This window comes from Mobula birostris, chromosome 8 (genome assembly GCF_030028105.1).
Source record: "Mobula birostris isolate sMobBir1 chromosome 8, sMobBir1.hap1, whole genome shotgun sequence".
Classification (NCBI taxonomy): Eukaryota; Metazoa; Chordata; class Chondrichthyes; order Myliobatiformes; family Myliobatidae; genus Mobula; species Mobula birostris.
In genome coordinates, this window is record NC_092377.1 from 23,115,547 (window position 1) to 23,138,689 (window position 23,143).

The window sequence follows — 23,143 nt, forward strand, 5'->3', positions numbered from 1 at the left end:
ATGGAATTTGCTGAAGTTAACTGTTTTTCCAGGGGAAACTGAAGCAGCTTTAAAATGTCTAAGAGCTCTGTATGTTCAGTTAGGATTGCATACATATTTTTAAAAAAAGCCTGCACAGGAGCATAGCCAATAAACAGAACAGATCTCGGTAAGGATAATCTCATTCTTTATTTGCCAATCAAATGGAGTCTGGAATGACGTAAGTGAAAATTCAAAGCTTTTTAAGTGCCCTGCAGCTTCCAGTTTGACTCAGAAGATTGCACACTAATCTGTGACGAGAGAGAGAGAGAGAGAGAGAGAGAGAGATTGTGTGTTTGCTTATTCTCACAGTGAGAGATGGCTTGCAACAATATCTTGAATTTTCTTCGGTGTGCAATTTTAGTTAATTTGCCAGCAATTTTCTGCCAAGTGGAAACACAAAGAGAACACAAAGCACCATGGACGGAACAAAAGGTAGGTTTTACAGATTGACGTTTCACTGTGAAACAAATATTGTGCCCAAAGGTTATGCTTTATATTTTAAAATGGAGGAAAAGGTAGGAGTTTTCAGCTGAGCTTCTCTTTCCCAGAGTGTTCTTATTAATAGGATACAAGCTATAGCATCACAGAAAAAAGAAATCACCTCCTGTATTTTGGTAGTAAGAATGTTTTCCAAACAGCCAATTTGCAATTCAGTTTTTTCTATCACCTAACTTCAATAGAATATGTAAAAAAATTTGAAACTCCTATTTTTAACTGGGTGGGGATGGGGTTCACAACCAGGGATGGCATGAAGCTGTGGTAATTTTAAGTCCTGGGTTTCATTGCAAACACAACAGAATGGATTCTCAGTGGAATCTGTCTCCTGGATAGTGGACACAAGGGTGACAGAAATCCATCAATGTCAAACATCAAAGAATGCCACATATGGCAAGTGGTAAGGGGTATCCAGAGACATGGTGGTGGGATAAAGAATCCAGGAACAAGCTTCCTGGTGTCATCTGGATCTGTGTAGCTACTTCACCCGATCTATGATTAACCTCATCCCCCTTTGACCAGGCTTCATGAGCAGATCCAGTAGTAAGCCTGACATAATGTCTCTAATCTATGATGAGTACTACTCAACTCCTCAACTTTCAAATGCTGTTGACATTTTTCAGTGAATAGCTGCCAGGGCTGCCAAATTCCTGGGCAATTAAACTAACTTACAGTAATCAAAATCAGGTTTATTATTGCTGACTCAAATGTCATGAAATTTGTGGTTTAGCGCCAGCCGTACTGTTCAAAGACTTTAAGTCCTATAAGTTAAAAAAAATGAATCATGCAAGAAAAAAAGGAACATTGAGGCATTGTTCAGAAATCTGATGGGTGAGGGAAAGAAACTGTTTCAAAGTCATTGAATGTGGGTCTTCAGGCTCCTTTACCTCCTCCATAATGGTAGTAATGAGAAGAGGTCATGTCCCAGACTGTGAGGGTTGTCATTTTCTTGAGGCACTACCTCTTGAAGGTGTCCTCAATGGTAGGAAGGGTTGTACCCATGCTGGAGATGTCTCTCTGCAACCTCCTGTGATCCTGTGTATTGCAGGCTCCATACCAAGTTGTGATCCACAGAAACCTTTGAGGTGTGTTGATCTCCCTCTTGCTGTGGCAGGAATGATATCTTTCTCCCTTATTAGTAAGAGAGAGGGCCTGTTGAGATGTCAAGGTGTTGGGATGGGCTCTAGATCGTGGTCTCTGGGGGTTTGCTGTTGCTTACATGGTGGGTGGGTGGAGGGGCTGACGCTCCCTAGTGGGGGTAGGGGAGGGTTAATGCTTGTGTTGCTGGTTCTGAGTGGGGAAAGTGCTTTTGAGTTCTAATACTTTTTCTGTCATCGTTTTTTGGGTTTTCCTTCTGTTTTGAGGATGTCTACGGAGCATAAGAATTTCAGGTTGTACAGTATACTGTATACTTCTCTGATGTAAAATGGAACCATTGAGTCTTTAGTGTCTTCCAAATCTCCTCAAGCTCCTGATGTACTAACATAATAATGCAGACTCCTAAGACCGTTTTCGTTTAGTGCCTAAAGCATTACGGTGAGATGGTTTCATAAATTCAAAGCACAAGTTCAAACCATTTCACTTAACCCAAGTATAAAAACTCTTCCATACACATCTAAGTAAATTTAGTAAGGTTGCTGCTTCTATCATTCCTTCAGGCAGAGCGTTCCAGATTCTAGCTGAGAGATGTTTTCCTCAACTGCTTTAAACCCTACTATAATTATTTCAAATCTATCCCATTGGTTTTGGGGCCATCCCCTAAAGGAAATGGATCCTTCTGAGCTGGTCTCTTCAGATCTATCATAATTTTACACAAGTACATTCTGGCGTACCTTCAAACAATGCTGTTCTAAAGAAACACACTACTCTATCCGATGTTGTGAAATTCTTAGCAGTGAAAATCGTGTCACAAATTTGCACTGTTATGGATTCCAGCATCTGTGTACTGAGGATGTCATCTTGGGTGGTGATGAAATGTCTGAAACCTAATTGCCAAGCTTGATGAACACTGCAAGGTCAAATAGTGTGATATCTTTCAAAGGGACTGTAAGTTTGCCCTTTGGTGACACAAGAGACTGCAGATGATGGAATCTCGAGTAAACAAAAATGAACAGTGAGACCCCACCACTACTCACATTGTTCTCTCCTTACCCCTTTACGACCTCCACAGGGATCAGTGTCTGTGACTCCCTGGTTTGGTCATCCCTCACTACCCATCCCTGCCTGACCCTAGCGTTACCCCTGCTACTCTCAGATCTGATGCAGGTCTTGAACAGAAACATTCCAATGTCTCTGCGCGACGGCTGCTGTTCAACTTGTTGAGTTTCCAGCAGTTTGTAATTTTGTCCTTTGATATGAATCCACGCTAGGAGGTTCTCCTTAAAGATTTGCAAATTACATTTTTTCCCTTCTAATGTAACTGACTTTTTGAGAATCAAAACATCTTTAGTACACCCCAGTGTGAACCACAATACAATTTATTTGGAATGAATGTAATCAACAGCTGGGAATGCTGGCTGTATTTGTTCCAAACTTGAGTATTGTTATTTCAGCACTTATTCAAACAGTCAGTGATACAACAGGACTGATTCAAGAAACTCTCCTCTAGGTAGTATAAACTTTATGCTTGGGACAATGTGTAATATTTCAGGGCTTCAAAATCTGGTGAGTTAACATTGTACAATGAATTTCATGGCAACAGTTGTAAGATGTGTATTTGCATTAAAGTTGCAACTATTGTGAGGGGATCCAGGGGTGCCCCTATTAACTGTTTGGAGAGAGACATTTATCATTGATGGTTTGTTTGGAAAGGAGAGAGACACAGAGTTATTTACCACCGATATGTTGCTTTTGAAGAGAGAGAGAGAGAGAGACGAAGATTAACAGTTGGACTGTCACTTTAAGGCATTGGAAGTAACTTCGGATTTCTACTGAGTTTGGAGTTGGAGACAGCACCGAGCAGCTCGAAGGCTGCTATGGTAACCAAAGGCTGGTTGTTGATGTTACTTTCAAGGACAGGTTGCCTGCTTGTGCATTTCTTTACAGACAAAGGAAGGAGAGACTCTTTGAGTGACAGATGATGCTCAGCCTGGTGAAATAAGTAGGAGGTCAGATGATACAGACCTCAGGACACAACATCTGGACACTGAATAAGCATTGTTGTGCCTGCAGAGAAAGTGGGTTTTGGAGGATCGATGAGGTGGATCGATCCAAATTGCTATTCCATCGGTGAAGAAGGGGTTGACTGGTGGGGAGTTGTCTATGTGTCCACCCTCGCCTGGGTGATAGCTCCACCACAGAAGACCGGTCTCCCTGGTTAAAGTCACAGTCGGTGACTTGTAAAGGATTTCGGAAGACGACGAGAAGATCGACGGTATCAGCTCACCTGAAGACGCAACACTCTCTCTCTCTCTCCATCACTACTCAACTAAGTACCACGAACTGAACTGAACTGAACTTTACTCAGCATCGTAAGACTGTATCTTTTTACCCCTAGACTTAAAGAAGCTTGGTTTTTGTACATATATATTCCACACTTAGTTTTATATATAATCATTTCTAACCTGTGTGATTTATCTACATTTATATTACTGTATTGCATAGTTACTAATAAATATTAGTAGTTTATAGCAATACGAGACTCCAAAGTGTTCTCCATCTCTGCTGGTTCTTTATCCCCGTCACGGGGTACGTGACACCATAAACTATGTATTTTAGATGCAGAATTTTCCCCTTGAGAATTAGGAAGCTAATAAAATGCTAGAGTTAAAAAAACACTGCTTCCCCATGTAATACTAAAATATTTTCATTCATATCTTTTACTACAAAATGACTGCTGCAACAAGTTGTGTTTTAAGATATATAATTTATGTTCATATACAGTACTGTGCAAAAGTCTTAGGCACATTATGTATAGCTAGAGTGCCTAAGACTTTTGTACAGTACATTACGTCTTTCAAGTTACCAAATAACACTTAATATTTATTTATTTATTGAGATACAGCACAGAATTGGCCCTTCAAGCCACACTGCCAGCAAGCCCCCATCTTAACCCTAGCCTAATCACGGAATAATTTACAATGACCAGTTAATTTAACCTACCTGTAGGAAACCCAAGCAGTCACAGGGAGAACAAACAAACTCCTTACAGGCAGTGGTAGGAATTGAACTCTGGTCAATCTGTACTCTAGTGTTGTGCTAACCACTTCATTATCTTGCTGCCCAATACTACCGAGCTAATACAAAGCTAAGTACGTCGACTGCACCTCTTCCCAGAGATGCTGCCTGGCCTGCTGCGTTCACCAGCAACTTTTATGTGTGTTACTCTTATTTCTGTTTCCCAACCACCTTTGTATTTTAACCAATATACAATCCTGTGCAAAATCCTTAGGCACCCAGAGTGCCTATAAAAAGTATTTATCCCCCTTGGAAGTTTTCATGCTTTATTGTTTTACAACATTGAATCACAGTGGATTTAATTTGGCTTTTTTGACACTAATCAATAGGAAAAGATTCTTTTGTGTCAAAATAAAAACAAATCTCTACAAAGTGATTGAAATTAATTACAAATATATAAAAACACAAAATAATTGATTGTATAAGTATTCATCCCCTTTAATATGACACAGCAAATCATCACTGGTGCAGCCAATTGGTTTTAGAAGTCATATTATTAGTTAAATGGAGATCACTGTTTGCAGTCAAGGTGTTTCAAGTATACACCTGTATCTGGAAGGTCCAACTGCTGGTTCGGGGGGGCGGGGGGGTGAAATAGGACCGAATTGTGGAGTACCAAGTCTGCACGTTGCGGGCAGCGAGGAATGGAGGGCAACAATGTCGCTTGTTTTCATCAACGATTCGAGCCAGACCGGAGTGGGCGGAACTGCTGAAGAGGAGTCGAGTAGGGAGGCCACAACTGCTGAGTTGATAAAGAGAATGTCCTGCAAGATGAACTGCTGGTTGACGGATAGTGAAAGTGAGTTAGAGATGGACGTTGGCAAGAAAGAGGAATGGAGTGGAAAGAGTAAGGAAAGAAAACAGAGGTATGAGATGTCAAACTCTGAGGAGTCAGGGGACAAACAAAATAGGATAGCAAAACAACAGAAAGAAGATGAGATTAAAGCAATTATAAAACTGAGCGAAGATGGAACGTCTTCTGGTGAATGGAACCCGATTGATTTGACGAAGATAATCAACAAACTTATAGGTGAAATCAAAAGAGCAAAGATTTTACGAAATGGATCACTATTAGTGATTTGTCGGGATAGTGCTCAACAAGGCAAAGTGATAAGATTAAATAAAATAAATGGCAAAAAAGTACAATGCTCAATACCCAACAATAGAAAGTGGACTAGAGGAGTTACTTTGGGGACACCAACAGAAGTTACTATGGATGAGATTAAACAGAACATAAAAGGAGAAAAATTATTGAGGCCAAACGTTTGAAAGCTACAAGAAACGGGAAAGAGCGTGATAGTTTATCGGTTATGATTAACTTTGATGAGGAGAGATTGCTGACTAAAGTTTATTTAGGGTAATGCGTTATGAGGTCAGAATATATATATCACCGCCTTTAGGATGCTTCAAATGTCAGAAATTCAGGCATATTGCGGTGGTCTGCAGAGAGAAACAAAGATGTGGAAGATGCGCTGGAGAACATGAATACGGGAAATGTGAGGCGGGAGCTAGGCTGAAATGCTGCAATTGTGGGGAGGAACTCAGTGCAGCTTATCAAGAGTGCATTATTAGCAAGAAAGAAGCTGAGATACAATATGTAAAAGTAAGTCAAGGGATCAGTTATGTTGAGGCAATGAAAGCATTTGCTGGAAAAGATAAGGCTATCAAGCAAACAAATACAGGAAATAATAAACCGGTGAACTGTGAGGGCCGTAATATGATAAATAAGGATACATAAATTATGAGTAAGAAGGATTTCGTACTGTTTATGGTAGATGCAATTAACTGTTCAGCGCAAACAGACAAAAGAACTGAAAAAATTAAAATTATCAAGTCTGCAGAAAACTATCTTGGTATTACAGGGCTTAGGTGGGAAGCGGTCAAAGATACGATGAATGGAGGATCAAGGCGGATGCTGTGGAAAGCGGCCAGTGAGTGAGTGGGCCAATGAAGGAGTGGAGCTTTGAGGCTTTGACTCGAGAGATTCTGGCAGTTTTGGCAGTTGATCTGTGCAATCAAGATTTGAACAGATCAGCAGAAAGCCGTTGATTAGACAGTCAAGATTTGAATTGCTCAGACTCAGCAGAAAGCAGCTGATTGGGCAATCGAGGTCAGGTGGCCAAGCATTTTGAAAAGCTCAAACAGATAAATAGAGGGGTAGCTCAAGCGGAGCGGCCTGTGGAAAGCAGCCAGTGAGTGAGTGGGTGAGTGAAGGAGTGGAACTTTGAGACTTTGACTTGAGAGGCTTCCACGAGAAGAGGCAGAGGACGAGCTTGCTCCCAGTTAGTCCTTACAATGCCTCCTAAGGCGGTGATGTGCCTCTCATGTGAGATGTGGCAGTCTTGGGGGAACGCCCCTCTCCCGCAGAGTCACATCTGCCAGAAGTGCATACGGCTGGGCGATCTGGAAGACCATGTAAGGAATCTGGAGCAGCAGCTGGATGACCCTTGACTCATTAGGGAGAATGAGGCAGTCAGAGATGAGAGCTACAGGGAGGTAGTCACACCTAGGCTGTCAGAAGCAGGTCGTTGGGTGACAGTCAGAGGAGGGAAAGCGAAGGTGAGCAGACAGGTAGTGCAGAGCACCCCTGTAGCCATTCCCCTGAATAATAAGTTTACCATCCTGGATACTGTTGGAGGGGACAACTGACCAGGTGTGAGCCACAGAGGCAGGGCCTCCGGCACTGTGTCTGACCCAGTGGTGCATAAGGGTGGGACGGAGAAGAGGAGAGCTGTCCTCATTGGAGACTCTATAGTCAGGGGAGCAGACAGGAGATTTTGTGGACCTGAGAAGGACACCCGCATGGTTTGTTGCCTCCTGGGTGCCAGGGTCTGGGATGTCTCTGACCGGGTGCACGACATCCTGGTACAAGAGGGAAAGCAGCCAGAAGTCGTGATACATGTTGGTACCAACGACATAGGCAGGAAGAGGGATGAGGTCCTGAAGTGTGAGTTTCAGGAACTAGGCAGAAGACTGAAGAACAGGACCTCAAGGGTGACGTTCACAGGATTGCTGCCAGTGCTATGTGACAGTGATGGTAAGAATTGGAGGAGATGGCAGTTGAATGTGTGGCTGAGGAGTTGGTGCAGGGAGCAGGGTTTTAGATTTTTGGATCATTGGGATTTCTTCTGGGGAAGGTGGGACCTGTACAGATTGGATAGGTTGCACCTGAACCGAGGGGGAGCAATATCCTTGCAGGTAGGTTTGCTAGCATGGCTCAGGAGGGTTTAAACTAATTTGCGAGGGGGATGGGACCCAGAGCGATAGAGCAGTGAAGGAAGTGCATGGAGTAAAGCCAGATCTAACATACAGAGAGGCTTTGAGGAAAGGGAAGCAGAATAAACAGTGTAAAGGTAGTAAGGCAGAAGGGCTGAAGTGTGTGTACCTCAATGCAAGAAGCATCAGGAACAAAGGTGATGAACTGAGAGCTTGGATACATACATGGAATTATGATGTACTGGCCATTACAGAGACTTGGCTGACACCAGGGCAGGAATACATTCTCAATATTCCTGGATTTCAGTGCTTTAAAAGGGACAGAGGGGGCAGAAAAAGGGGAAGAGGGTGGCATTACTGGTCAGGGATACTATTACAGCTACAGAAAGGGTGGGTAATGTAGCAGGATCCTCTTTTGAGTCAGTATGGGTGGAAGTCAAGAACAGGAAGGGAGCAGTTACTCTATTGGGGGTATTCTATAGGCCCCCTGGTAGCAGCAGAGATATAGAGGAGCAGATTGGGAAGCAGATTTTGGAAAGGTGCAAAAATAACAGGGTTGTTATCATGGGTGACTTTACTTCCCTAATTTTGATTGACACCTGATTAGCTCCAAGGGTTTAGATGGAGCAGAGTTTGTTAAGTGTGTCCAGGATGGATTCCTGTCACAGTATGTGGACAGGCCGACCAAGGGGAATGTCATACTAGATCTAGTACTAGGTAATGAACCGGGTCAGGTCACAGATCTCTCAGTGGGTAAGCATCTGGGGGTCAGTGGCCACCGCTCCCTGGCCTTTATAATTATCATGGAAAAGGATAGAATCAAAGAGGACAGGAACATTTTTAATTGGGGAAAGGCAAATTATGAGGTTATAAGGCTAGAACTTGCGGGTGTGAATTGGGATGATGTTTTTGCATGTGGTCGTTGCTTAGAGATCTCTTGCGGGATGGGATGTAAGGGATAAATTTGTCCTGGTGAGGAAGATAAAGAATGGTAGGGTGAAGGAACCATGGGTGACAAGTGAGGTGGAAAATCTAGTCAGGTGGAAGAAGGCAGCATACATGAGGTTTAGGAAGCAAGGATCAGCTGGGTCTATTGAGGAATATAGGGAAGCAAGAAAGGAGCTTAAGAAGGGGCTGAGAAGAGAGGTATTCACCAATGAGAGGGAACTTGATGATGGTGAGGACAATATGAGTAAGGTTGATGTTCTGGAGCATGTTGATATTAAGGGAGAGGAGGTGTTGGAGTTGTTAAAATACATTAGGACGGATAAGTCCCCGGGGCCTGACAGAATATTCCCCAGGCTGCTCCATGAGGTGAGGGAAGAGATTGCTGAACCTCTGGCTAGGATCTTTATGTCCTCGCTGTCCACAGGAATGGTACCGAAGCATTGGAGGGAGGCGAATGTTGTTCCCTTGTTCAAAAACAGTAGTAGGGATAGTCCGGGTAATTATAGACCAGTGAGCCTTACATCTGTGGTGGGAAAGCTGTTGGAAAAGATTCTTAGAGATAGAATCTATGGGCATTTAGAGAATGATGGTCTGATCAGGAACAGTCAGCATGGCTTTGTGAAGGGCAGATCATGTCTGATAAGCCTGATAGAGTTCTTTGAGGAGGTGACCAGGCATATAGATGAGGGTTGTGCAGTAGATGTGATGTATATGGATTTTAGTAAGGGATTTGACAAGGTTCCACACCGTAGGCTTATTCAGAAAGTCAGATGGCATGGGATCCAGGGAAGTTTGGCCAGGTGGATTCAGAATTGGCTTGCCTGCAGAAGGCAGAGGGTCATGGTGGAGGGAGTACATTCAGGTTGGAGGATTGTGACTAGTGGTGTCCCACAAGGATCTGTTCTGGGACGTCTACTTTTCGTGATTTTTATTAATGACCTGGATGTGGGGGTAGAGGGGTGGGTTGGCAAGTTTGCAGATGACACAAAGGTTGGTGGTGCTGTAGATAGTGTAGAGGATTGTCAAAGATTGCAGAGAGACATTGATAGGATGCAGAAGTGGGCTGAGAAGTGGCAGATGGAGTTCAACCCGGAGAAGTGTGAGGTGGTACACTTTGGAAGGACAAACTCCAAGGCAGAGTACAAAGTAAATGGCAGGATACTTGGTAGTGTGGAGGAGCAGAGGGATCTGGAGGTACATGTCCACAGATCCCTGAAAGTTGCCTCACAGGTAGATAGGGTAGTTAAGAAAGCTTATGGGGTGTTAGCTTTCATAAGTCAAGGGATAGAGTTTAAGAGTCGCGATGTAATGATGCAGCTCTATAAAACTCTGGTTAGACCACAATTGGAGTACTGTGTCCAGTTCTGGTTGCCTCACTATAGGAAGGATGTGGAAGTATTGGAAAGGGTACAGAGGAGGTTTATCAGGATGCTGCCTGGTTTAGAGAGTATGCATTATGATCGGAGAATAAGGGAGCTAGGGCTTTACTCTTTGGAGAGAAGGAAGATGAGAGGAGACATGATAGAGGTGTACAAGATAATAAGAGAAATAGATAGAGTGGATAGCCAGAGCCTCTTCCCCAGGGCACCTCTGCTCAATACAAGAGGACATGGCTTTACGGTAAGGGGTGGGAAGTTCAAGGGGGATATTAGAGGAAGGTTTTTAACTCAGAGAGTGGTTGGTGTGTGGAATGCACTGCCTGAGTCAGTGGTGGAGGCAGATACACTCGTGAAGTTTAAGAGACTACTAGACAGGTATATGGAGGAACTTAAGGTGGGGGGTTATATGGGAGGCAGAGTTTGAGTGTCGGCACAACATTGTGGGCCGAAGGGCCTGTAATGTGCTGTACTATTCTATGTTCTATAAACAGTTTACAGGCAGAGAGGTGGGAAATTAATGGCTGTGTATATATATATATATATATATGTGTGTGTGTGTGTGTATTTATGAAATATGTATCAGAATTTAAGGAAAAAACCTCAGATTTTATGTTTATAAGAAACACGGTTGAAACCCAGGGTAAGTGTGCAGAGCTCTATCAACAAATAGAAGTACTCAATAAGAACAACTGAGTTCGAAAGCGATTGGATGAAACAGTACTGCATTTAAAGGAGACAGTTTCTGAAAAAGATGCTTGTTGTCAAAAATTCAGTGACATGGAAAACAGATTAAAAATGGAGGGACTTATTCCAAAGTTACAAAAGGAAAAAGGAATTTGTTGCAAAGTGATTTATCTACATTTGGATTACAAAATGGAAACATGGAAACAACTGAGGAAGAACTTCAAGATCTCAATAAACAACTACAGGCTTTGATTCAAGAAAAGGAAAACTTGGAAATAGCAGATAGACTTGGAAAACAGCAATTTTAAATGTTAAGCATGCGATAATGAATATTCTCAAACAAGAAGCTTTTAGTTTTACAAATGATTCAAATGAAATTAATGTGATTTGACGCAATGCAATTATTTTGAAACCATGTGACAGTATATAGGTTACATTCAAGAATTTGAGTTCCTTGAAATTCTATAATTAATCTTACATCCTGCGCAGAGCAGTAATACATCTACATGCATCTAAACTGCCAGAAGAAGAAGAAGAAGAAGAAGATGATGATCCAACTGCTGGTGAATCAGTATCCTGGCAAAAGCTATACCATGAAGACAAAATAACACTCCAAGCAACTCTGCAAAAGGGTTACTGAAAAGCACAAGTCATAGCTGCATCAAGCTGTGGGGGTGCTTCACTGCAGCAGGCCCTGGAAGGCTTCTGAAGGGAAAGGGTAAAATAAATGCAGCAAAATACAGGGAAATCCTGGAGTTAAACCTGATGCAGTCTCCAAGAGAACTGCGTCCTGGGAGAAGATTTGTTTTCCAGTCAGGCAATGACCCCAAGCATAAAGCCAAATCTATGCAAGAATTAACTTGAAAACAAGTCAATATCCATAAGACCATAAGACAAAGGAGCAGAAGTAGGCCATTCGGCCCATCGAGTCAGCTCCGCCATTTCATCACGAGCTGTTCCATTCTCCCATTTAGTCCCACTCCCCCATCTTCTCACCATAACCTTTGAGGCCCTGGCTACTCAGATACCTATCAATCTCTGCCTTAAATACACCCAATGACTTAGTCTCCACTGCCGCCCGTGGCAACAAATTCCATGGATTCACCACCCTCTGGCTAAAAAAATTTCTTCGCATCTCTGTTCTAAATGGGCGCCCTTCAATCCTTAAGTCATGCCCTCTCGTACTAGACTCCCCCATCATGGGAAACAACTTTGCCACATCCATTCTGTCCATGCCTTTCAACATTCAAAATGTTTCTATGAGGTCCCTCCTCATTCTTCTAAACTTCAAGGAATACAGTCCAAGAGCGGACAAACTTTCCTCATATGTTAATCTTCTCATTCCTGGAATCATTCTAGTGAATCTTCTCTGTCCCCTTTCCAACTTCAGCACATCTTTTCTTAAATAAGGAGCCCAAAACTGCACAGAGTACTCCGTGAGATCTCACCAGTGCATTATAGAGCCTCAACATCACATCCCTGCTCCTCTAGAAACGAATGTCAACATTGCATTCGCCTTCTTCACCACCCACTCAACCTGGAGGTTAACCTTAAGGGTATCCTGCACGAGGACTCCCAAGCCCCATTGCATCTCAGAACTTTGAATTCTCTCCTCATTTAAATAATAGTCTGCCCGTTTATTTCTTCTACCAAAGAGCATAACCATACACTTTCCAATACTGTATTTCATTTGCCACTTCTTTGCCCATTCTCCCAATCTATCCAAGTCTCTCTGCAGATTCTGTTTCCTCAGCACTACCGGCCTCTCCACCTATCTTTGTATCATTAGCAAACGTAGCCACAAAGCCATCTATTCCATAATCCAAATCGTTGACATACAACTTAAAAAGAAACGGCCCCAACACGGACCCCTGTGGAAAACCACTGGTAACCGGCAACCAACCAGAATAGGATCCCTTTATTCCGACTCTCTTTTTCCTGCCAAACAGCCAACACCCTATCCACGTATGTAACTTTCCCGTAATTCCATGGGCTCTTATCTTGTTAAGCAGCCTCATGTGTGGCACCTTGTCAAAGGCCTTCTGAAAATCCAAATATACAACATCCACTGCATCTCTCTTGTCTAGCCTACTTGTAATTTCTTCAAAATATTGTATAGGTTTGTTAGGCAGGATTTTCCTCTAAGGAAACCATGCTGAGTTCTGCCTATCTTGTCATATGCCCCCAGGTACTCCGTAACCTCATCCTTAACCATCGACTCCAACAACTTCCCAACCACCGATGTCAAGCTAACAGGTTTATAATTTCCTTTATGCTTCTTTGCCCCCTTCTTAAATAGCGGAGTGACATTTGCAATCTTCCAGTCTTCCGGAACCATGCCAGAATCTATCGACTCTTGAAAGTTCATTGCTAATGCCTCTGCAGTCTCCACAGCTACTTCCTTCAGAACACGAGGGTGCATTCCATCTGTTCCGGGAGATTTATCTACCCTTAGACTATTCAGTTTCCTCAGTACTTTCTCTATCGTAATTGTGACTGCGCACACTTCCCTGCCACCCTTGAGCGTCCGGTATACTGCTGATGTCTTCCTCAGTGAAGACTGATGCAAAATACTCGTTCAGTTCCTCCACCATCTCCTTATCTCCCATTACAATTTCTCCAGCATCATTTTCTGACCTGGGCTGATCTTTGGAAAGCCGAACCACACCGCATTCAATTTCTCATCCAGGCAGTGTACGATGTGCTTCCAAGCCCATCAAACCTGCACACATGGGGCAAGGCAGAGTCATCTGCATGCCCACTGTGCTCCAAGCGAGGAACCCTGGAGCACATCCTCAGCAGCTGCGCAAGGACACTTGGTGAGGGACGGTACAGGTGAAGGCATGATCAGGTCCTGAAGACCATCGCTGAAGCCGTCAGCGCAGGAGTTGAGTGCGCGAAGCGGTCCTGACCCTCCAAGCAGACCATTGCCTTTGTCAGAGCTGGGGAGCAGCCAATACCTGCCAAAAGAACATCTGCAGGCATTCTGACCTCTGCAAGGGGCTGGCAGCTGTTGGTAGACCTCGAACGGCAGCTGAAGTTCCCCAACCATATCGCAGCCACCACCCTGTGACCAGACATTGTCCTAGTGTCTGAGTCTACTAAGCAAGTGGTGCTGCTGGAGCTGACAGTCCCATGGGAAGATAGCTTGGAAGAGGCCTTTGAAAGGAAGCTCTCCAAGTATGCAGGACTGGTCAGTAACTGTCAGCAGGCTGGATGGAGAGCAAGGTGTCTCCCAGTGCAGGTTGGCTGTAGGGGATTCGCAGCTCATTCCTTAGTTAGAGCCTTCAGCATTTTGGGCATTGAGGGAGAGAGGAAGAGGAGAGCCATCCGCAGTACCACCGATGTGGCAGAGAGGGCATCAAGATGGCTGTGGCTCAAAAGAGGGGAGCCATGGAGTCATAAGTAGCCAGCGATCTGGACACAAGTTGGGGTCTGATCAGCCCCGGCTGGGTCACCTGGAGGAGGTTGTATGATGTTGAAAGACCCGTGACACCCGATGATTCCAGGCACATCACTGAAGATGTGTCCAGAAGCATCAATAGATGTATGTACACAGCTCTATCCATCCTATATCTACTCTCACCTATCTTTTACTCTTAATATATTTGAAAAACCTTTTAGTATCCTCTTTGATATTATTTGCTAGCTTCCTTTCATAGTTCATCTTCTCCCTCTTAATGACATTCTTAGTTTCCTTTTGTAAGCTTTTAAAAACTTCTCAATCCTCTGTCTTCCCACTAATTTTTGCTTCCTTGTATGCCCTCTCCTTTGCTTTAACTTTGGCTTTGTCTTCTCTTGTCAGCCATGGTTCCATCCTTTTTCCATTTGAAAATTTCTTCTTTTTTGGGATATATCTGTCTTGCATCTTCCTCATTTCTTGTATAAACTCCAGCCACTGCTGCCCTGCCATCCTTCCCGCTAGTATCCCCTTCCAGTCAACTTTGGCCAGTTCCTCTCTCATGCCACTGTAACTTCCTTTACTCCACTGAAATACTGACACATGGGATTTCGGCTTCTCATTTTCAAATTTCACAGTGAACTCAATCATGTTATGATCACTGCCTCCTAAGGGTTCCTTCACCTCAATCTCTCTAATCACTTCTGGTTCATTACACAATACCCAATCCAGTACAGCCGATCCCCTAGTGGGCTCAACAACAAGCTGTTCTAAAAAGCCATCTCACAGACATTCTAAAATTCTCTCTCTTGAGATCCAGTGCCAACCTGATTTTCCCAATCCACTCGCATGTTAAAATCCCCCACAATTATCGTAACACTGCCCTTCTGACAAGCCCTTTCTATTTCCTGTTGTAATTTGTAGTCCACATCACTGCAGCTGTTTGGAGGCTTGTATATAACTGCCATCATGGTTCTTTTACCCCTGCGATTTCTTAGCTCAACCCATAAAGATTCTGCACCTTCCAATCCTATGTCACCTCTTTCTAATGATTTGATATCATTTCTTGCCAATAAAACCACACCACCCCCTCTGCCTAGCTGCCTATCTTTCCGATACACCGTGTATCCTTGGACGTTCAGCTCCCAGAGACACGCATCCTTTAGCCAGGTCTCAGTGATGGCCACAATATCATACCTGCCAATCTGTAGCTGTACGACAAGATCATCCACCTTATTTCTTATGCTGCGTGCATTTAAGTATAACACCAGTATTTGGTACTTTTTGCTTTGATTACACTGCAACTCATCCCAATGGCTGCAAATTTGCCCCATCACCTGCCTGTCTTTCCTGACATCTTTACTGATCACTATCTTAGATTTATTTCTGTTTTCCCCTTCCTCCGCTCTATCATTCCGGTTCCCATCCCCCTGCCAAATTAGTTTAAACCCTCCCTAACAGCTCTATTAAACCTTCCCGCCAGGATATTGCTCCCCTTCGGGTTCAGGTGTAACCCGTCCATTTTGAACAGGTCATACTTCCCCCAGAAGAGATCCCAATGATCCAAGAATCCGAAGCCCTGCCCCTGTACCAGTCTCTCAGCCACACATTCATCTGTCTGATCCTACTACTCTTGCCCGCGCTAGCATGTGGCACAGGTAGCAATCCCGAGATTACTTCCCTGGAGGTCCTGCTCCTCAGCTTCCTTCCTAACTCCCGGAAATCTCTCATCAGGACCTCCTCCCTTCTCCTATCTATGTCATTGGTACCAACGTGTACCAAGACAACTGGCTGCTTGCCCTCTCCCTTCAGAATATTCTGAACCCGAACCGAGACATCCGTACCCTGGCACCTGGGAGGCAACACACCATGCGGGTATCTCTATCAGACTCACAGAATCTCCTGTCTGTTCCCCTGACTATGGAATCCCCTATGACTATCACATTCCTCTTCTCCCTCCTTCCCTCATGCACAACAGCGCCAGGCTCAGTGCCAGAGACATGATCACCGTGGCTGTCCCCTATCAGGTCATCCCCCTGAACAGCATCCAGAACAAGACACTTGTTGCTGAGGGGGACAGCCACAGGGGTGCTCTCCACTATCCATGCATTTTCCTTCCCTCTCCAGGGTTTTCTGACCCCTGTAGCCCAGGGATGACTACCTCCCTGTAGCTCCTACCTATCACCTCTTTACTTTCTCTAATAAGCAGTAGGTCATCAAGCTGCAGCTCCAGATCCCTAACACAGTCTCTGAGGAGCTGCATCTCAGTGCACCTGGCACAGATGTAGCCATCAGGGAGGCTGGAGGACTCCCAGGATTCCCACATCTGACACCCTGAACAAAGCACTAACCCTGCAGGCATGCTATCTAATTCTACAGGAATGAAACAGGAAAAAAAAGTCTACTCACCCACTTACCTCAACAAACAGACAAACTTTTTAAACCATTAGCTCGTACCGTTAGCTGTGTGAGCCCTGCTGTTCCTGTCTGTCAGGGCTGATTCACCAAGGGGGAGAAAAAAAGAGTTGGTGCCTCGCTCTCACTTCTTCCCGTTACCGCTGAAGCCTGTTGAAGCCAAAGCCACTCACTCTGCTGCCCGCTGTATAGGGTGGTCTCCTTCTTAAACTCTCCGCACTGTCCTGAATACGTCACACACCTGCACAGTCTCGTCCTTCTTACACTCGAAGTTTTTTTTAAAAAACTGCCTTCCTTCAGAATTCAGCTCCCACGCCGCCCTGCTTGTCCCGATCCAAAGAAGCCAAGTCAGAGACCAGACCTTAATCCAATTGAGAATTTGTGGCTGGACTTGGAAAGGGCAATTTGACAGAGCTTGAGCAGTTTTGTAAAGAAGAATGGGTAAAATTTGCAGTGTTCTGATGTGCAAAGTTGATAGAGACCTATCCACACAGACTCAAGGCTGTAATTGCTGCCATAGGTGCATCTACTAAATACTGATTTGAAGGGGGTGAATACTTATGCAATCAATTATTTTGTGTTTTATATTTGTAATTAATTCAGATCACTTTGGAGAGATTAGTTCTCACTTTGACACAAAAGAGTTTTCTTCTGTTGATCAATGTCAAAAAAGCCAAATTAAATCCAATGTGTTTCAATGTTGTTAAACAATAAAACATGAAAATTTCCATGGGAGTGAACACTTGTTATGGGCACTGTATGTACTGTATGTGCCCAAGATTCTTGGACAGTACTGTAAGTTTATGTAAATGTAGTAAATTTGACCTAAATTACTGTGATGTTCTTGCTGCTGCTGCAAAAGTGGACTTTCATGGATTTATACCTTGTGTATAAATGCCTATGACATTAATAAACTAGAACAATGAGAAAATAATGATACTAGATATTTGTCTGTCGCAAGAGGCATCTTCAAGTGATATTCCTTTCTCTGTTTTCTATTGTGACAAGAATACACATAGATTAAGATGTTAGCTGTCCTGGGCTGGCACCAGTGGGATCAGCAGTTGGTCTACCACCTGTCTTCAGGAGAGAGAGAGATAAGGAAAACAATGGAGCAGCATTTGGAGATGTTAATGAAGGGACGGGAGAGAGTAACGGAAGGAGAACTGTCAAGATCGGCTCCCCCTTTGAACCCTGAACTGTTTGAAGTGATGGACAGGTGATACCCCAGCAGGGGGATAAAAAGGGACAGGTTCGCTAAGGCGACACACACACGACACCCCGAGGTAACGAGACCCTGGAAGTAGTGCGTCTCTCACAAGTCGGTGGGAAGTTTTTGGACGGCTGATCGCGGGATCAAGCCATAGACGCTCAGGGTGGAAAGGCACGATCGGTGGGAACCTGGTGTGTGTCCACCCTTGCCTGGGTGCCGGGTTCACCGCAGAGAAACGTTCATATTGGGAAACGGAGGGGTCACGGTCGGTGACCTCAGATGACATCACAAAGGGCTTGCACGGAAGCTGACTGCAAAGGTCTGTGTGTGGAAGCCGTTTGAATATTCATTCGTTTTGCTCTCTCTCTCCTTCCCCCCACTGTCTGCGAACTGAACTGAACTTTGCGTCACTTTGAAACTGGTCATTTACCCCTAGACAACGATAGAGCTTGATTGATCCTGTTATCTTAATTCAGTGCACATGTGTGTTTATCATTGCTGAACTGTTGCATTTATTATCCTTTTGATTAGAGTACTGTGTTGCTTGTTTCTTTAATAAAACTTTCGTAGTTCTAGTAATCCAGACTCCAACTGAGTGATCCATTTCTGCTGGTTTGGCAACCCAGTTACGGGGTACGTAACATAAGTGGAGTTCTCGTCCGCGATTTTGAACGCTAAATTTGGGACGGAGTAAATTGATTGGGTCAAAATTCCCGAAAGAAAGAAAAGACAAACAGCAGAAATGGAGGCTGAGGAATTTATAAAGGTGCCGACCTTGGAGGCATTAGAGAATGCCAGGAAATCGGAATTGGTAGCTGTGGCCAAACGGTTGAATCTTGCTAAGGGGAAGTCGACAATGAGGAGAGAGGAGATACACAGAGCTATCGTAGAGCACTATGTATCTAAAGGTGTGTTTCCCCAAGGCGAGCTGGAGGTGGTGTCTATTGAAAAACCTGCTGGAGACGCGGTACAGGTGCAGCTTGAAAAACTGAGACTCGAGCACGAGTTCCGGGTACGGCAGTTGGAGCGAGAAGAGAAAGAGAGGGACAGACAGTTGGAGCGAGAAGAGAAGGAGAGAGAGTTAGAAAGGCAGGAGAAAGAGAAAGAGTTAGAAAGGCAGGAGAGAGAGAGACAGTTGGAGCGAGAGGAGAAACAGAGGGAAAGGGAATTCGAGCTGGAGAAGTTAAGGATAAGGGCAGAGCAGAGGCCCATGCCGAACCAAGGTGGAGGGTTCCGGGCGACCCAGGAGGTTAGGCTTGTTCCCCCATTTGACGATACCGACGTGGATCGGTACTTTCTCCATTTCGAAAAAGTTGCTACCAGTCAGGACTGGCCGAGGGATAAGTGGGCTGTTTTGCTTCAGAGTGTACTGAAAGGGAAAGCCCAACAAGCTTACTCAGCTTTGTCCGCGGAAAATGCCCAGAGGTATGAGGTGGTGAAAGAGGCCATCCTCAGGATTTATGAGTTGGTCCCGGAGGCATACCGGCAGAGGTTCCGGAATGCGAGGAAGCAGTGGGACCGCACGTATTTAGAGTTTGCCCGTGAGATGCAGAGATATTGAGAGTGTTGGTGCGCCTCGAAGGGGGTAGAGGGGGATTATGACAGATTGCTACAGCTGATCCTGATTGAGCAGTTTAAAGGTTGTGTCCCTGAGGGTATGAGACCCTACCTAGATGAGAAAGAGGCAGCCACGTTAGCCGCAACTGCTAAGTTAGCAGATGAGTATGCGTTGACGCATAAAATGAAGTTTGCCCCGAGTAAAGGCTACCAGAAGGGTAGTCAGGACGGTGGGGAGAGTCTGCCAGAAAAGTCAGTAAGTAAGCCGGGGACTCGTGAGAAGGATAAGGTAGACCGGGAGCAGTCTGGTAGGAAATCTCCTGGGGTCGTCTGTTGTAATTGTGGGAAAGTCGGACACTTTGCGTCCAGGTGCTTTGCCCCAAAGAAGGAGACGGGAAAAGGAAAAATGGCGATTTTGACTGGCTGTATCGAGCTGGTAAATGAACCGCTAGGACAGGACAGGTCTGCCAAAGTTCAGGAAGGGCGCAAGAGGTTTATCTCGGTCGGATTGGTGTCAGTGAAGGAGGGGTTAAAACCAGTTCCAGTGCGGATCTGGAGAGACACGGGAGCGTGTCAGTCACTGATACTGAAGAGTGTATTAGAGTTTAGCTCAGAGACCCAGACTGGGGAGGTCAAGGTCAAAGGTATTGGGGAAGGGACAGAGGCAGTCCCTTTGCACCAGATACACTTACAAAGCAACCTGGTCTCTGGACTAGTCACGATCGGGGTGAGGTTCGAATTACCGATGAAAGGCGTGGAAATCTTGCTCGGTAATGACCTCGCCGGGGGAATCGTGTTCCCAGCAGTGAGATTGACAGGTCAGCCTGCCAGCATTGAGGCCCCGCCCATGGACTCACAGGTTCATCACGGGACTGTGGTAGTAAATTTAGCTGAGACGTTTCTGCCAGCCTTGTACGAGAAGGGGGTAGAAAGTGAAAAGAAGGAGTGTAGTGAAACAAGAGGTAGTGAGGGAGCTGAGACAGACTTAGCATTAACCAGGAAAGAATTTGTGCAGGCGCAGGAGCGAGACGAGGGGCTGATGGTTTTGGCAGAGACAGCTCCCTCTGACGCAGAATTAACAAGGGAACCAGTAGGCTATTGTGTGGAGGAGGAAGTGCTAAGGAAGAAAGGGAAACCAAGTACCGTACCTGCAGATGAGGAATGGGAGGTGGTGCAAAAGAGTTATGGGGATGAGATTTTTAACCTGGCCCACAAGGTACCCCCCAGTGGACATTTTGCGGTGCTGGAGGAAACAGTTGGTGGAATCATGAAAGCGGTTTACCGGCTGCACCGGAGGAAGGATGTTATTGGTTATGGCCGACGCGAACTGAGACGGTCACAGGCTTTTGATATGCTAACAAACCTAGTCGGTGTTAACGCGGAAATCAATGAAGCTAGGGTCCCCCTGATAAGAGAAAAAAACCATTTTGAAAAGATGAGTATGGTATCGACCAGATGGGAGAAGGCTATTGTTTTGCCCAGCTCTGCTGATAAGGTCTCTCCCTTAATCCCCGAGCAAAGCGACTCTGTAGGAGAAGTAATTAAACGACTCGCACACGTGTGTTTGATTGCCCCGAGGCGATGCAAAGAACTGGGACGTTGGGTGGTGCCTGTTACACAGGGAAGCCTAGCGAGCACCAACCCTATAGAGTGAGTAATTCAGTGACTAAAGGGCTGATGAACACAGAGGTGTGTATTGGCAATTTAATACGGCTGTCTGAAGCCAGCTTGATAGTGAATCTTGAAAAAAATGAGTTCGGCTACACTAAGGTCACTTACCTGGGAATTGTGGTGACACAGGGGCAGCTGGCAGCGATGCAAGCTAAAGTGCGGGCTATCTCTGACATCCCAACCCCGACAGACAAGAGGGCCCTCAGAAGGCTCTTGGAGATGGTGGGGTACTGTAGGAAGTTTTGCAATAACTCTGCGGTTACTACCCCTCCCCCTCCTACTAAGCTCTTGCGAGAGAAAACCAAGTCGGAATGGGACGACCCTTGTTATTGTGGTCCAGGACGAAACCCAATGAGAGGTTACATTGATCGCAATTCATCAGTGTTTTTGGCCACTATGAAGTTTGCTAAGTTGGAGCCTGGTCTAAGGGATTATTAATAACACATATAAAAGGAAGAGAAAATGTGATGGCTGACTGTTTGTCAGGTGTTGACAACTTCAAATTCACTGTATTAGCCAAATAGCTGATAAAGATGTATATTTGTGTGTATCAAATAACGTATTCATGTTTGTAATTTTTAACCCAGTAAAAATCCTTAAAGGGGGGAAGTGTGACAAGAATACACATAGATTAAGATGTTAGCTGTCCTGTGCTGGCACCAGTGGGATCAGCAGTTGGTCTGCCACCTGTCTTCAGGAGAGAGCGAGATAAGGAAAACAATGGAGCAGCATTTGGAGATGTTAATGAAGGGACGGGAGAGAGTAACGGAAGGAGAACTGTCAAGATCGGCTCCCCCTTTGAACCCTGAACTGTTTGAAGTGATGGACAGGTGATACCCCAGCAGGGGGATAAAAAGGGACAGGTTTGCTAAGGCGACACACACACGACACCCCGAGGTAACGAGACCCTGGAAGCGGTGCGTCTCTCACAAGTCGGTGGGAAGTTTTTGTACGGCTGATTGCGGGATCAAGCCATAGACGCTCAGGGTGGAAAGGCACGATCGGCGGGAACCTGGTGTGTGTCCACCCTTGCCTGGGTGCCGGGTTCACCACAGAGCAACGATCGTATCTGGAAACGGAGGGGTCACGGTCGGTGACCTCAGATGACATCACAAAGGACTCGCATGAAAGCTGACTGCGAAGGTCTGTGTGTGGAAGCCATTTGAATATTCATTCGTTTTGCTCTCTCTCTCCTTCCCCCCACTGTCTGCGAACTGAACTGAACTTTGCGTCACTTTGAAACTGGTCATTTACCCCTAGACAACGATAGAGCTTGATTGATCCTGTTATCTTAATTCTGTGCACATGTGTGTTTATCATTGCTGAACTGTTGCATTTATTATCCTTTTGATTAGAGTACTGTGTTGCTTGTTCTTAGTTCTAGTAATCCAGACTCCAACTGAGTGATCCATTTCTGCTGGTTTGGCAACCCAGTTACGGGGTACGTAACACTATGCATTACTACAATATCTCAAAAAATTGGATGGCAGATACATCTCTAGAAAAATGAAACCATTATAAAAGGTCTTGTTCTGACAGAGGGAAGTATCTGATTCCATGATTTATGATGTCACAATAATAAAACAAGATTAGACAGTGGATTTATTGGCCTATTTCAGAACTCATAGTTTTAAACCTGTAGGCATTGTGTTTTTAAGTTTATCCAAACATTTTAAAATCACTGAAAACTTGATTATTTTGTCCACCTAGCACTGTAGCAATAACATCTTATCATTATGTGCCTTGTCACATAATGTAGGCAATGATGGTGATCATGATTGTTCTTGGCAAATTTTTCTATAGAAGTGGTTTGCCATCGACACCTTCCGGGCAGTGTCTTTACAAGATAGGTGACCCCCAGCCACTATCAATACTCCTTCGAGATTGTCTGCCTGGTGTCAGTGGTTGTATCACCAGGACTTGTGTTATGTACCAGCTGCTCAAAAGACCATCCACCACCTGCTCCCA

General features: G+C 44.8%; 1 protein-coding gene across 1 annotated transcript in view; it reads left to right on the forward strand.

The window, feature by feature from the left end:
• The first annotated feature begins 260 nt into the window (after positions 1-260).
• The window catches only part of LOC140202157 (glutaminyl-peptide cyclotransferase-like), a 41,338-nt gene continuing 18,455 nt past the window's right edge, over positions 261-23,143 (forward strand). The window contains exon 1 of the mRNA XM_072267026.1: positions 261-453. Within this exon, the coding sequence (XP_072123127.1) occupies positions 337-453 (117 nt within the window). The 5' untranslated portion in view covers positions 261-336. The remainder of the gene's footprint in view (positions 454-23,143) is intronic.